The sequence below is a fragment of the Pinus tabuliformis genome, chromosome Q (assembly GCF_031772625.1).
Source record: "Pinus tabuliformis cultivar Carrire ecotype Pingquan chromosome Q, CPIR1, whole genome shotgun sequence".
NCBI lineage: Eukaryota > Viridiplantae > Streptophyta > Pinopsida > Pinales > Pinaceae > Pinus > Pinus tabuliformis.
The window spans coordinates 477,271,102-477,288,226 of record NC_142296.1 but is presented as its reverse complement, the minus strand read 5'-3'; the positions used below and the strand labels follow the sequence as shown (position 1 = coordinate 477,288,226).

Below are 17,125 nucleotides of genomic sequence, written 5' to 3'. Positions count from 1 at the left end.
CCCACTCAGAATACTCAAGAAAAAGAAGGAAAGGATGAAACAATACAAGAACAATCTGATCTACAGGTCACTTCAACACAACTAGCAAGGATACCTGAAGCAAAGGATACTAGTGGATTCAAATGTCCTCATGCATCTGAAAATTCTGATTCAGACAAGGAAACTTCAAGAATAGAAGAAGGAAATCAGCTCGCCATTGTATCCTCCACGCCATCTCAAGGAGAATGGCGAAAGGTTGAAAAGAAGAAATGGAGAAAAGTTTAACATTTTCTCTTCATGTTGATTTTTTTGTATGAACTCATGATCATCAGTCTTTGACTAGATGATGGAATGCTTTCAAGCATCTGCAACATGTAATTTTGTTTTCACTAATAAAATTACGATTTTTCCTTGGGAAAAAATCATCAAACAGGAGCCTCAAAATACCTGCGGATCTGCATACCTTTTAGAGAAACCCCACTTACCTTCTAACAACACATAGCATGCATACCATTGAATATATAGAAAAACACAGGAGAAAAACAAGGTGGTAATTTATTGTGTTCAGCAGAAATAGCTTCAATAATTTGTCAGAAACAGGATTATTAATACAAGAACCTAAAACAAAATATCTGGCCTGCATTAAATGCTACACATACTATAAATGAAAAATTGTAACCTTACAACTGACAACACTCTATGCTATGAATGTCCTCTAAATTGTAATCATGTTCCTAACAAAGATCTTATACCACAATTGTAGATAAAATCAATATCACAAGATCTCAAGAAAATAGAAATCAGGAAACACATCTCTAGCATAAATTCTACTAAGAAAAGGACAGTGAGATTGAAGTCAAACCAACAAAAAAGCAAATGCAGAATAGAATGTCCAACATTTTGCTTTAAAAAAAGACTTTGAAAGACAAAGTCCATTTTTCACAAATATATTCAAGCTTGAATTCTGCATAAAATAACCTGGGCACTAAGGGATTTGATTGCCTCCTTTGCAGCTTTACATTTGCGAGATTCTGCAGCAGCCAAAGACATAGCCTCTTGTGCTTGCTTTGCTGTCTGTTGTAACTCTGCTTCTTGTTGTCTGCATCTCTGTGTCAAGTTCCCAACCTAGACAGGCCAAATACAAAAATTATCAATTTATCTCACTGTTCACATGGTATACAGACCCAGATTTTGAAAGCGTACAAGTTGAGAATGAAATTTACTTCCATAAGCAGCTTATAAAGTTAATGAGCTACCTGGTCCCGCAAATTCATAATCTCCTGAGTCATAAGTGTATTTGTCTTCGTAAGGCCATCAACAAGAGTTTTGGAAGAAGCAAGGCCTGCCATAGAAGGAGTAGGTGTTGCAGAACGAGGTGGACTGGGTCTCCTTGAGAATGGAGAGACAGCTCGTGAAGTGTTTCTAGACTGTGGAAGGGAAAGAAGTGTTTTTGATAGTTGTGGATCAACTGAAACCAAAAACTTAATATCCTTTAAATTTGGCAAAGCAGTGCCAAGGGAAGCTCGATTTGAAGCTGATGTATCAGACTTCTTACCACTCTTAGTTTGAGATTTTGCTTCTGGAGGAAGCCCCTGTGTTTTTGAATTTTTTGTTTCTGGCCTATCTGATCTATCTATGTTGTCATTTGGACGCCTTGGTATCATATTTCTTTTATTGTTATTTGATACCATAGCTAGTTCCAATGCTTTCTTCAATTTGATAAAACAAGAATCACATACACGATATGGTTTATTTGGATTGGGAGCAAGTGCAGCTCTCAAAGCCTTTTTAGAACTACATGAATGGCAGTGTACCAATCCACAATTATAGCAGTTGTGACGCTTTCTGGTGAATCCAAATGACTGCCTGCATCCTGAACATACTGATTGATCTGCACCTGATACCCACTTGTGAAGACATATAGCTGTCGTAAAAGTGGAGCCACATGCAATGTCCTTAACATGCTTGTCTTTCAACGCCTCAACCAGTGTAGGTGTCTTACGATCTTCCACATCTCCATGACCCAATCTTCCATTGGCTCCTTTTCCCCAAGTATAAACCTCATTTTTAGATGTCAGAGCCGCTACATGATATGCTCCACAAGCTATCTGTTCGACAGTTTCATTTGCCAGCTTTCCTTCCACCAGACAAGGCTGCTTGCCATCAGATTTGGGGTTTCCAAGCTGACCATAAACAATACTACCCATGGTAAAAACCTGACCTGCTGTCGTCAAGCCTACAGTAAGACTATGCCCACATGCAATTTGCCAGAAGTTATAATCTATGAGTGTTGGCACACAAGTTGGTACAAGCTTTGTCTCTCTGTCTCCATGTCCAAGCCGACCTTTATCTCCATCACCCCATGTGAACAATTTTCCTGAGCAACAACCAGCACTAGAATGTGCTACCATGACTTCCACAATCGCAGCTGTATGCCACACACCACAAGCAACACCAACAGCTCTTAAACCCTTCAGAGACTCTACTTCCTTGGGGTATGACACACTTTTACAATCTCCATGCCCCAATACTCCAAAGGTTCCATCCCCAAATGTAAACAGCTGCCCAGTCGAACTTACTAATGCAGTGTGCCAAGGTCCACAAGCAATGGAAGAAACTTGGATTCCATCTAGAGGACCAGATATCTTCTTTGGTATCCAATGACTCACATCATTCCCATGTCCTAGGAGACCAAGGTGACGGCTACCATCGCCCCATGTGTACAACTCACCAGTCATGGTAACTGCACATGTGTGATATTCACCACAGGCAACAAAATCAACAGCATTGTTAGCTAAAGTTTCAACAAGCTGTGGTTGCCAAGCATCTGAGCACATTCCATGACCAAGACGGCCTCCACACTCCTCTCCCCAGGTAAAAACTTCCCCTTGTCTTGTAACAAGAGCAGCATGTCTAACTCCACAAGCAATATGATGGACATCTAAAACCAATGCAGACTCTAATGGCTTTGGTAGAAGTGCATCTGTGTTTGGAACTGGAAAATTGGTGTCTTTTTCAACAGCACCTCCCAAAACACCATCCCAGGTTCCCTCACCCCAAACATAAACATCCCCCAGGGCATCATAATCATCTTGACCAGAACCTTGACTTGAAGAACTAGGGGCACTTGAAACACTAACTCTGAAAGCTTCTGAAGAAATGCCTTTCGCTTGCATCTTTATACAATCTTAAACCGCATCTCAGCTTGTTGAATGTTAAAATACGTTGATGAGAGGAGATCTGTTCCTCATACCCAGACTAACTGACTTGTTTAAATAAATTCTGCTCAAGTAACAACAAGAGCTCCCACTTGGTCTATGGATCTTAGAATCTCCGTTTTCCTAACCAGTAAACATAAACACTGTCAGTAACAAAGGCAAATCAAGGTAATAACGCAATATTACATCATAGTGTTCACTAAAACACCCGCCTGTGAACATGATAAACAATCTGAGTGATGTCTATACAAAGGATTATACCAGCAGTTTTACTCCCACCCTTAAGACTCGAGGAAATAAAATGTGGATGTGAAAATGGGCAGAGAAGAATAAAGCTGCTAACAAAAATGTAACATCAAAGACATTCCGTACGACATGAGATGACTGAAACTAAAACTTCATGTTCAAATATTAAACACCTACAGAAATACTTCTTCAGAACTTTCATAAAAGCATCAAAGACTTCACAAAACAAAATAAAATAAGTATCGATTTATATTGTTATATATAACGAAGAAACAAAAAAACAAAAAAAACACAATTAAAGTTTATCTTGAGTGGTCTGAATGATTAAATGGAGAGGGATTGGAGTTTTGCGAAGGGTTGGCAGGGGATGGAAAACATCCCGCGGGCCACTCTCATTGAGGTAAAGTATATGCAGAGCATTGATTTCTTGAATCTGCATATGTCGAAATCCCAGTTTATTGCGGTAGATCTGAGTCAAATCCCCTCAGGTCTGGCTAAGAGACACAGCCTTCAGATCGGAACCGATCTGTCCAAAATAAGGTTTTTCCCCGATCGCTGGAATGGGTGGAGGGGTCTGAAGTATCGGTTCAATCCCAGAGAGCCCATGATCGCAGAACCAATGTTCCATGCTCAGATCGTTCTTTTTCTACACTCTCTGATCCCCTGAATCGACCAGATCTGATAGATCAGGAGCAGGGTTTAAGTTCGAAAGAGGAGAGGACGTTGTAGATTTTCATAAAAAGTTAAAATCATTGGCTGGTAGATCTATTTTAATCTGGGTCAATGACGAGGATTTAGTGGAGAATGTCAAACACAAGATACAGCAGCGGGAGGGAATTCCAACAGCTGCCCAAAAGCTCATCTCAGGAAGCAAAATCCTTCAGGACAGGAGGTCCCTCAAAGAATACAACATAAGTAGAGGTACACCCTATCTTTGGTGTCTGTTTTACTTGGAGGATCAGGACCTGGGCCCAAAGTTATCAGAACTGGACCGGTCATTGAACCGGTAGACCCCTAGACCAGGAACCGGTCTGAAATGGACGGAAACCAGTAAAAATACTGGACCAAAAAAACCGGTCAACCAAAAACACACAAAAATATTCAAATTTTAAAGAAAACCACATTTATTCATGTGCATCCATATGAATCCAAACCATTTATACACAAATATGCAAAAGTTCTCATTTATAGAGCATTTAAGGGTGCACATAACCAAAATAACACCGAGTGCAATCCATATTTGAACCAAAAATACATCAAAAAACAAGAACTACATGGCCTCTAGCATCCAAAAAAGTCATGCTACAACAAATACCTACATATCATCAAAATCTTAGCCTATATTGGGATCTCCATCATCAATATCACCCTCTAATAAGCATTAAAATAAGATAAAAGACACTTAGCATGTCAATTCAAGATTTTGTTTGAGTGATGGGTACATTTTTAGTAGGATATTGATAGAGGAGTTCAACAAACAATGTCACTAACATCAAAGTACATAGAGGGATTGGTGCTCTTGATTAAATGCTAGTTATATACCCTGATACATAACAAAACCCAATGTAAACATTGCAATCCCTCCAATCTTGAAATCCTGAAAAGCTGTTAAGTCTACTGGATTTTGAGTGAGATTTAAAATTCTACTTTCTCCATATGAAATCCAATAATGTCAGAACCACTCTCAAACATCTTGAGTCATTTCATAGTAATGTTAAAAATTTATGTAAAATGATGAAAATGAAAGATAAAAGAGAAAATCACAATAATATGAATTGCATAGCAATAGTACGTGTTGAGAAATCTAGGGCATAAATAGTTAAAAGATTTCTTTGCTTGATAATTGCTTGTGATATAGTTTTACTTCTTAGCTTATAGTTTTTCCTTCGCTATGTTATTATTGTGTTCTTTTCATCAAGACAATTACCAATATGCACAATAAAAGACAAGTGAGACACTATGTAGGCTTGTCAGCCAGGGCCAAAACCTCTCACCTCTTGAGAGGAAAACCCGATCAAAATTCTTCTTCTAAATCTTCAATTGATGAGTACCAAGACCATGACAAAGACCCTTGACCCTAGTATCCTCCCAAGAACCTTGTCACTAACCTTTTTGTCTCTTCTCTCGATGGCAAAGTCTCTACGAAATCAGACTCTATGAAGGAAAGAGACCAAGCAAAAAATGATCTCAAGACAAAAAGGGTTGACATCAAACTCTACCTAAATGATGGGCTATGGAACCATCCACTTATAGTTGTTCTTGAGTAGCAAGGTCCACATTATTTTGAATCTACATTAAAGAGTTGGAGTCCTGAACTAAACACATCTAGGATGGTGATGGTTGCCTTCAACATCGTGTCTTGATTTCTATCCTCTTGTTTGCAGATGATGTGGTCCTTCTAGCCTCATCCCCGACGGATTGTAGTGACAGTTGGATGCCCTGGCTCTTTTCTATGATCTTTGTCAATTGATGGTCAACCTAGGTAAAATAAAGGTCAGGATCTTCAACGCATTGAAAAAGATTCTCTCTTATCACCATTCTCGGAAACACTGAGAGAGTGGGTGAATTAGTATTTCATTATTTTTTACAATTTTTCACTTAGTTAATCTTGAAATTAAATTCACTTCACATAATCAATCATCCACAATATATGAACACAGAGATTAAAATGCAAATCAAAATTTGAAAAAGAAATACTTGAAAACAATTTCTAATTTATTACAATCTCTTGCGAGGACACCAATCCTTTGTAAGCACCAACTTACAAAAATTCCAAGCTCCAACATGTCAGGAAGATGAGGACACCAATCTTCAGTAAGCACCAGCTTACAAAAATACCAAGCTCCAACCTCTCAAGAAGATGAGGACACCAATCCTAAGTAAGCACCAACTAACAGTAATTACAAGTTCCAACCTGAACTCAGCCTTCAATACACCAGAACATGGACTTCAAATCAGGCCTGAACTTGGCCTTCAAGAACTAAGACTTGACCTATAGTCCAAGGAAGAAGGATGATTCTCCAACCATGGAAATTTCAAATTCCTTTGATGTTTCTTGAGCAAATCCATGACTCATATCATCGTTATTACTTCCAAAAATGAGATCATCCACATATACAAGTGTAATTAGTAAGTTGTCCTTTTCCATCTTGATGTAGAGATTGTTGTCAACTACCCCTATTTTGAAGCCTTGTTATTGAAGATAGTGATCCAGCTTGGCATACCAAGCTCTTGGAGCTTGTTTTAATCCATAAACAGATTTCTTCAATTTGCACCATATTCGTTATTTTCAGACAAGTCAAGGCCTTCTGGTTGTTCAATATATACCTCTTCCCTAAAATCTCCATTTAGAAAAGTTGATTTAACATCCATCCGATAAACTTTGAAGCCTTTCGAATATGCAAATGCCAAGAACATTCTTATTGCTTCTAATCTAGCAGAACATTCTTATTGCTTCTAATCTAGCAACTGGAGAAAAAGTTTCTTCAAAGTCAATTCCTTCGATTTGTGCATAGCTATGACAAACAAGTCTTGCCTTATTTCCTATGAAACCGGATTCATTCATTAGCCCTCACGTGTCCCGAATCGGGTGAATCGGACACAATTCGGTGGGACACGTGTCCTCCGGATCATGTCTGAGCATGTCCTGATGGGACACAATCATGTCCCGATTCCAGGACAATATCCAACCCATTTATGACATATGGTCTCAACCTGCCCAGTGGGAAACCAAGTATGTTGGCCATCTGTTCATTGAATAACCAGTATGGAATTTAAACATCATCAAAAAATGAAGTGTCGCAAAAGAGATAACATCGACATCAACCCAAGAATCTAAAACCAAACACGAGTCTACAACATAAAGCATATGTAAAAACTAGGAACCAAAGGAGTTCATAGGTGTTGGGCCTCAAGCACTTGACCCCGAAGGTGCCGAAGATTCAAGATTCGGCCTCTATTTTTGAGGTAGTAATTCGGCCTCTACCAACATGGTTCTTGTTATTTCCTGCTCTGATTTATTCTTTCTTTCTATGACTCCATTATGTTGTGGAGTTCTTGCAACTAAAAGTTGTCTCTTGATTCCAAACCTCTCACAAAATTCATTAAAATCATTTTAGGTAAATTCACCTCCTCTATCTGATCTTAGACATTTGATTCTTATATCAATTTCATTTTCAACTAAGGCTTTAAATGATTTGAAAGTATCTAGTGCTTTTGATTTTGCTCTAAGAAATGAAACCCAAACCATTCTAGTATAATCATCAATAAACAGCATAAAGTACCTTTCACCTTGCAGGGTTGGTGTTCTTGTTGGTCCACATAGATCCATGTGAACAAGCTCTTGTGGTCTTGATGTCAAGCACTCCTTTGACTTGAAGCTCACTAATATGTGTTTCCCATGTTGGCAAGATTTGTAAATGGCATTTGTTGGTTTTGATATTTTGGGCATATCTCTCATTGCTTGTGTTCTATTGATTTTTACCAAACTACCAAAACTAAAATGTCTGAGCATTTTATGCCATAACCAATCAACCCTCAAGTGTCTATCCAATGTAGCATTTTTCTCGTTGAATTTCATCAAGAATATATACACTACCCGGAGGTCTTATCACTCTTCCCACTAATCTTCTCGAATTAGTCTTCCTTACTTCACAATTTTTAGCATGAAAAGTGGGATCATAACCTTGATCGCACATATGGCTGAAACTTAAATCATTATGTTTGAGTCCTTCAACGTACAAAACATTTTGTGCTTAGTCCTACGATTGTCAAGGCTTACGGTACCTCTTCCAGCAATTCTTGCAGATCCATTTTCTCCAAAAGACACATTTCCTCCATTTTCTTCTTTTATAGTAATAAAATTCTTTTGATCTTCAATCATGTGTTTAGAACACCCGCTATCAACGTACCACTGACTTTAATTGTTTCGAGCATACATAACCAATCCGCATTTTTCTATTCATGATTCTTCCTACTTTTTCTTCCAAAACCCTTTGCTTGACTTTGTAGGATGGTCTCGTGCCATATGTCCAAATTTGTTGCATTTCTAACACTCTATACTATACTTTCATAATGGAGCAAATGAATTATGATTTCTATTATTGAAGCCATCGGTATCTTTAATTCTATTGTTTACAAGCTTATTCTTAGAGGTTTGGTGAGAACCTTTGTCATAATCATTATAAGCTTTACACTCTCTTGCTTGATGTCCAAAATTTTTGCATAAGAAACAATGACCAAGAAAAATAGTTTGAAACCTGGCTATGATGTATAATTTTCATAATGAAGGGATTCTTCTAGAGTTGATATGCTTGGGAGAAGATTTTTGGTCATTGTCCCTTATTGGATTGCTACCTACATTGTGAATGAACTTCTTGAGAGCATCAACATAGCTTTTTGGTGTAGCAATGTTTCCAAACTCCTCTTGTCTCTTGTCCTTGCTCTTGCTGAGATTGGAGCTTTCAAGTTTTTCTTCAACTTCCTTACTTAGTGACTTGGTGTTTGCATCTTCTTTGTATGAAGTATCACCCATATAACCAAGACCGGTCTTGTCATAAGGTGATCTTTGACTACTGAGAATAGCATCCAGGGTTTGAGAGATTTTCATGTTTTGTTGAGCTTATCTAGCTCTTTCCTTAATGAGACAATTTCTACTTCAAGCTTTTCACAATTTTCTTCCTTTTCTTTTAGTTGATTGTTCAACACTTCTTCCACTCTTTTTGCTTCCTCTCTTTCAATCTTGATGAAGATGATTTCCTTGGATAGTCTCTTGTTCTTCTTCTTGAGGTTATCAATTTCTTCTAATGCATTGATAAGTTCTACTTCAAGATCCACTATGCCTTCAACACTTTCTCCCTCTGCTTTTTCTTTTTTCTCCTCTAATATGTGTATGTTGGATTCCACATTTGTGGTTAAAAATAGGATACCTCTATTGTCATCATCAGAATCATATTCTTCTTTAAAAATCCCACAACAAAGAACGCAAGTTTGCCCATTTAGGTTCCCTGGCTAAAACATTGGTGTCAAATTTATGTGTGTGCATGTGTTTTTATCTCAAGTATTTTCTGTCGCATGTTGAATGTTAAGAAATTTTGTATCGTGGTGAAATTTAACCTTGGTTTCAATTTTCAGTTGCCTTGATCTTTAAGTGAATTCATCTAAGTAGTTACAAAGTTTCAAGAAAATTAACAATCCAAGCTTTAAAATATGGTAGAAAAAACTTAACATGCATAATCAATAATTTTCGCTTGAGTGAGACGGTACATTTTTGCTAAGGTCACGACAGAGCGGTCCAACAATCAATATCACCAACATCAAGGTACATAAAGGGTTTCGTGATCTTGATTAAATGCTAATCCCACACACTCATACGTGATAGAATCTGATGAAAATGTTGCAATCCTACCAATCCTGTACATTGTTAATTTTGTTCAATTAAAATGGGATATGAAATTCTACTTTCACCATATGAAATCCAATGAGGTTGGAACCACTCTCAAACATCCTTTCACAATTAATGGTAATATTAAAAATTTTAAGTAAAATGATAAAAAAGGAAAGATTTTCCATCCTTTTACTTTAAGATTTTAACATTACCATTAATTGCTAGCATTCTCGGTGCAAATTGATAATGAAACCTTGGTTTTTAAGAAAAATATTCGGTCTTGAGGCTTTTGGAAGCCTCGTTAATTCATAATTAACCTCCGATTAAGCATTATAAAACAAAAATTTGGGTCCCAACAATCAAATGAAGGAAAAATCAAAAAAATAAAATTGGAAACAGACTCCATGAAATCTGAAACGTGTTTCGTCCTATAGAAAACATGTTTCAAGCATGTTTTTAGTCACATTTCAGCATTTCAATATGAAAACGGAACTATTACGGGGGGGGCATGATTCGTACAACTGACAACATAGGTTGAACCCTATCAAATGGAGAAACATATATGGCTCCTCTACCAAACATCTACATAAATTAGTGGTGAGGGTGCCTTCACAAGTTGTGAACACTTCTTTTGCATGGTGTTGAAGTACCTACAGCTTCATCCATAGCGTGAAGAGAAACAACCTAAATATAAACCGAGAAGAAAGCTTGGTTTAGGTGCACTACAACTCGAGGTTGTTCTCCCATTATAGTGAGACAAGGAAGAATGATAGATCATGTGTGGCTCCATATAACAATCCAAAGGAGGCTAATTTGGAGGATGGAGATATAGTTTTAAAGTGCTTGAAAGCTTAACTTTTGGGTGATCATATTCATGGAGCAAACATGCCACCCCCATCCACTAGCAAGTTTCCAAATGCAAGAGCTTTGCCTTTAGCTTCACAACATCCAACATACGTGGGGGTGATCTAGTTGTTCGTCATGTTCCACAAACACTTCCACCTACTCCTACTTCTTCATAGATCAGGAAAGGAGAAACTAGAAGTTTATCATAGCAAGAGTAAAGCTTAATAAATACTAAATTTTACAACTCTTTAGTAATGAATATGATGCTATGTTTCATTTCATGGTCAATATCATCTATTACAATTAGTTGATGACAAATTTTATATGTTAAAACTTGAAGGTTGATGTTGTGGTTGGTGGTTGATCATTTGACAACAATGTTACAAGTTCTTTTTTTCAAGGAAATGGGTAGTGTTTTATATTAGAAAGAAAAACTAGATTTTGGGCAAGGACCCTGGCATATTTCTTCATGTTCCAGAAAAGCATTACATTCAAGGGTCCAGAAGATAGAAAATCTATTCTTATGACAGCTTTTACCTACTATTATAGATAGATGTCAACTATAGTCTTGGCAAAAAACTCCTAATATCAATATATATTTGCATAACATCAAAAAATTTCAAAAACTGCAAAATTATATGTCGGAGGACAATCCCAGTTTGTCATCTCGCCATGCCGAATGAGTCCTTGTCCCTATCCTGCTATTCCTATTGTTCCTGCCTCCCAAGTGTGCCTAGCCTGTTTCTTTTCAAGTTCATTACTGATCCCGGCCTTTCCCACGTTGAACAAAGCACCATTATTGGAGCTTTCCTCTAGCTCAACCAAACTAACGTCCAAGGCTATCAGCTCATTCTGAATTCCAACTTGGAACTGCTCCATTTTACGATGCAATAACTCATAATTCGTGTTCATGAGCAGTTGGTACAACCTGTGCTCCTGCTCCTTTGTAGAGTTCTACTAATTGAGGGTATTCAACAACCCTTCGACGGATTATAATAACATTGCAAGCGACCTGTTGGTTTTAATTTGCTCATCCTCCTAAGTCTAATCTCCCAAGTTTGCATTACGGAAGTATGATGCTCCGCACTTCGGGCTTCAAAGGAAGATGGCCACCTCCGTTCACAGCTGTGAACACTCAGTAGCAGCACAGTGCGGGGCTAAAGAACCACACAATGCATATATAACCATGCCTTCCAATAAACCACCTCCCAAATCATTGAAATGTGGGGTTACCAAATCCATGCTTGAATCTCGCTGAGCTCCTTGGAATGTCAATCGTATGATACGATGAGATAGGAATATTAACGTCAGTATGCAGTGGACTGACTGCTCTACCACGGCCGAGACTCCCCTCACTTGTGTCTTGGAGCATTAACACCTTATGCCACTTGTTCTCACGTTTCACTACCTAAATTCGCCAGTTGTTAATATGATTTAGACAGGGGTTTCATTCCTTGAATCTGCATGGCCAGGAAATTAATGTATGCCATCGATCCTTACATGCATGCGCCAGCTTACATCTGTGATCCATGTGCTTGACGAACTCCACCATGGGGATTCGTTCAATTATCCTGCTGGGAAGGCCATTAAATTGTATATAAAGCCATAATGATTTGTTTCAACAGTCATGGAAAGGGTGAGTTATAGGTCAACCCATAATCCAATTCTAATTTCTCTTGCTCCAGTGTATCTCCTTTATTGGCCAGTGAATTTGCCATTGTATTCAACTGTCCATACACATGGAAGAATTCAATTTGCTCAAATTGCATTGTTCGCAAAATGATCCTCTATAGGATAGAAGGAAAAGTTGAGTTTTGCGATCCTTTGACTTTCCACATTTGTCATATCATAATCATAGAATCCCCAAACATTGTTATTTTGGTAATTCTCTTTGCCATTGTGATTTCCAAGCCCTACCAAAGCACTAGGTATTCAACTTGGTTATTGGTTGCCATACCCAATTCCCACGCGTATTGAGTCTCTATTTGTTCTTCAGGGCATAGGATAACCCCTCCCGCTCCAATGACAATGTTATAAGTTATAACTACTAGATGAATGATGTTATGTGTACCAAATGGTTGATACTTTAATAATCATCATTATTCCAATATTTAAATCTATGCTTTCATATTTTTTGTAGTTGATTCGACATTTTACATGTTTTCTAAAATGTATACATCAAAATATATTAAAATATGTATTATATAAAAACCGATCTTAGAAGCTTTGTGCAAAAAGTGCTTCCCACTCCCTCTACCTACTCCCAACAGGCTTGTTAGAACCTACAACTTTAGCTCTCCCATGGTGGTTGAACATAACTATGGAAACCTTCAATCTCCCTCCCAAGTTCTCACAAATCTACTCCTCAACGAACAAACAACCCACTCAAAACCCCAGTAAAGATAAGTGAAACGAGTGAATCAGAAATAGAATGAGAAAAAAATGGAGTGAGTGTTTTAATCAACAAAGGAACCTAGCAATGCCTAAACCAAGCTTTTGGAACCTAGTCTTGGTTCCAAGCAAAAAAGAAGGTAATTTCATTCTCTCAAGCGAGAGCGTTGAGGAAGTGTTATTTTAGCTCCTGAGAGTGTCCTAAGAGTACACTCACTAATGCTACTTGAATGGGCAAGGAACGCTTTTTTCTTTTTTGGAAAAGGTTGTGCTCCCAAAAAACACTCACTTCAAAAGCAAAGTGTTGGGGAGAGGGGGGTTACCCAAGATAGGCACAGCCCTGAAGAGAGAAATATGCCCTAGCACGAGTTCAAAAAGAGAAGAATAAACAATGCACAAGATAGATTAAACTAGATGGCATGCTATCCTTCCCACCCAAGTCTTATTCTCAAACTATCGAGCTTCCACAAAATCCAGTTTACCCTAGGTACCAACCCTTTAAATGAGGGGAAGTGCCTAATGGATTTCCTCGAGAAATTCATTATGCAAAAAATTAGAAAAGAAAAAGATTAATCTAAGAGCAAGAGAGTGAAATGTTTTACGATGTCGTTGGGCTAAATTAATTATATGCGAATGTATTGGGCTAAGTTGAATAATGGAGTTCCTACATCAAAAAGCATTTGTTGACTAATATTGGGGCCACGCCCACGTTCAAAACTCAGTTAACCTACCAAGTGTGGCTTATGGGCGGTGCATTAGGCTAAGGAGTATAGGGGAAATCCCACTGACTCGACATGTGCCTTCTCGATGATAGGCAGCAAGTCTACCCATCCTCCTTATTTAAAGAAAAAAAGTAAAAAGGAATGAATGATTACATATTAAATTACACATGAGATTTTTGTATACATGCATAAGTGAGGCAGGGTGCTTTTCCGAAGTAGGGGTTATGAGCCTACATTGGGTTGACAAGGCCAACCTTAGCAAAGCCTAGAAATATAATATAAAGGATACAATATCATGGGCCATGGCCAAATGTGAAGATCACATCCACAATTTCAACAAAAGGTTGATGCCACTTTATATACATAGCTTGTTGATGCTATCTTATACTTGATTCGTAACAAGTCGTATATAACCTTTGTTGCATATTTTTGAAAAATAATGTAGCTATTGCCTGCATTTTTCATTGCAAAAACATAAGAAAGAAGATAATTTTAGTCATCTACAGGTCGGCCCAAACAGATCTACAAGTTGGCTACAAAGGGATCTATATGTCGGCCCCATTAGGGCTAATTAGCCCTCACGTGTTGACTCTCTTTTTTGGTAACTACATTGACTGAAGTTTGGTTTGGCCTTATTTGCATTCATTCTACTGCAGACCTAATCTCTTTGAAGGCCAAATATCCCAGGAAAAGTTTGTTGATTCTTGGACTATGATTTCACTCTCATATTGATCAGGGTTGACTGAAGTTTTACTGTGTTTTTTGGGCCAAGCTTCTGAGGAAAGCTCAACATTATTTTCGGCCTCCAATAACAGCGATTACAGGCCCTAATTTCAGCCTTATTAAGCAGTGAATTTGGAGTTCATATATTCACTGACTTTGACTAATATTTCATTGAAGGCAGTTTGGATTTGTTAGAAAATTTTGATGTAACATTGATGGACAAAATCTCTCTCACAAAAGGACAGAATTTTGGGTTTTCCATTGTGGGTTTTGCCCTGGTTGTGAGCCTAATCCTAGTGTCTCTTGCTTATGGTTTATTATTCATTGTTCATTGCACATTGTGATCTATGTTAACTGCTCTTATTGAAGACTTATATGGTTGAAGTTTTTCATGTATAGTTATTTATTGATTGAAGTATAAAGAAGGAATTGATTGCATCAATTGAAGTAGTTATCAACTGTGAAAAACTATTTTAGTTCTAGCTACACTAGTATTTCAACATGGTATCAGAGCGAAGGTTTGGAAAAAGAAAGCCTAAAAAACAATCAATTGGCTTTTGAATCAACGTCTGGTGCATTTTTTGTTTAGGCTCGAATCAATAAACAATGGCTCGATCTTGATATAAATCCCAGTTTGGGGCTCGATCATTCATGTCAAATGTTTCGCATCACGATGAAGCTCGATGCCATAGTTGCACTGTTACAGTGATTATATTTTCTTTAGAATGGCACGATGACATGTCCACATACATAAACTCACATAAGGCTCGATTTGGTTTGTCAGACACCCTGAACAACAACACACAGTGGATCAATGGTTCACTTTCTGAAACATGTTGAGAAATGTAACTATGCTCGGTCTTCATAATTGTTATTATACATAAACTCGCATAAGGTTCAATTTGGTTCATTGGACATCCTGAAGAATGACTCACAATGGATCAATGGTTCACTTTCTAAAACATGTTGAGAAACTTAACTATGCTCGGTCTTCATAATTGCTATTATTCTCACATCATTAAATGTAAAAGCAAAAGAAATAGAAAAATATAATTATAAAAGCATGGGTTTCATGCTCTATTTCATTTTGTCAATTAGGTCAAAGCATGTTCTTCATGCTCTAGGGTTTCTATAGTCCTTATCATATGTATAAGACCCTTATGGGCACATTATATCAAGAAAAAAAATATTAAATTTGACTTTAAAATGTCATATTTGAACTCCCAGAGTCCCAACACCATGTCAGCCCTGCCAAGTGAAGTCGGCCTAGAAGAGACCTATTCGACCTCACCAAATGAGTATATATTGGAGGTGAATACGACCTAAAGTATGATCATCCAATCAAGTTCGATCTACACCCATAAATAGAAGCAAATCAAGTGTGAAGGCAAGGGATAAAGGAAGAATCCAAAGCAAAGAAGAACATGTCTAAATTTTGACCTAAACTAGCCCACACGTGCGAAATTTTTGGGATTCGTGCAAGTTGCAGAGCCAAAGATTGCAGGCCGAATTGTAGACCTAATGTAAGAAGCCGAAATCTTGACTATTGTAGATTGGGAGGACTTTGACTCTTGTTGACTTTGATTCCTTGAAGAAGATACTTTGAAGGAAGACTTTGACTCTTTGAAGAAGACAATTTAAAGCACGAACTTGGTGTTTGGTGGAAGTCCTGGTCTTGTACTGGTTGTCTCATTTTGATTTGGTTCTATTTGAAGAAGAAGAGTTTGATTGGGTTTTCCCCTAGGAGAGGGGTTTTGCCCTAGCTAAGAGTCTACATACTGTGTTCAATTATTCTTATGATCTTCATGTTCTTTTTTATTTGATAGTTGCTTGATGAAGAGAAGACAAAAGAAGATAATATAAAATAAAATTATCACAAGTTTTTATCAAAATAAGAAAATATTTTCTGCCTTTTAATTTTCTAACAACACACACTATACATCTACAATTTTTTGTTATAATTGTTACATCTATGAATCACACTACTCGCATAGTGGCCTACATATTCAATGACTCAAATTAAATCCTGACAAGCATTTCAACTTAATTTTGTGGCATCTAATATAATCCTTCTATGACATCAATATTATGGCATGTAACAAGAATGATATATCAATCTAAACGAATGAATTGTGATTTATATAAAAGTGTCTTGGAATCACTAAAACGGAGAAGCCTAGTTGTAATATATATGGATTGAGGATCGTATCACTCGTTAAGTGCCATGAACATAAACTTGTAGCTCACTCACAGTTCAATGGGAAATATGATAAGCTCGAACTTGGCTCATAAAATAAGAGACATTATGATGGTGGACTCGATATATACACATTTTAAATTGCTTCATGAATTGGTGTCTCGAATTACAGTGTGTTGGCCTGTATATATTACAATGTGACTACGATATGGAATAAATGGTCTTGCATTTGTGATACGTAATCTCAAGTTATCTTGCATTCAGTGGATGTCTCGCACATTGGAATTTTCAATAATCTTGCTATTATATTGAGGCTCTGTCTCCAAGGTGACTTATGGTTGCGATAGTGGTTCGATAGTAAACCTTGTGGTGCATCATATATTTGACTATAGTTCAAGTTTCATATGCATAGCAAAGT

At 37.4% G+C, this 17,125-nt stretch overlaps 1 protein-coding gene across 10 annotated transcripts in view; it reads right to left on the bottom strand.

Annotated features, from left to right (window-relative positions):
- Positions 1 to 17,125, bottom strand: part of LOC149220263 (PH, RCC1 and FYVE domains-containing protein 1-like) — an 87,677-nt gene that overhangs the window by 40,517 nt on the left and 30,035 nt on the right. For all 10 annotated transcript variants that reach the window (XR_016249273.1, XR_016249274.1, XR_016249275.1 and 7 more), the window contains 2 exons: positions 1,236 to 3,320; positions 958 to 1,104 (listed from right to left, as the gene is read on the bottom strand). Coding sequence is in view for 7 of the 10 variants with exons in the window: in XM_089384713.1 (XP_089240839.1) it covers positions 958 to 1,104; positions 1,236 to 3,155 (2,067 nt within the window). In the remaining 3 variants the exon portion in view is untranslated. The remainder of the gene's footprint in view (positions 1 to 957; positions 1,105 to 1,235; positions 3,321 to 17,125) is intronic.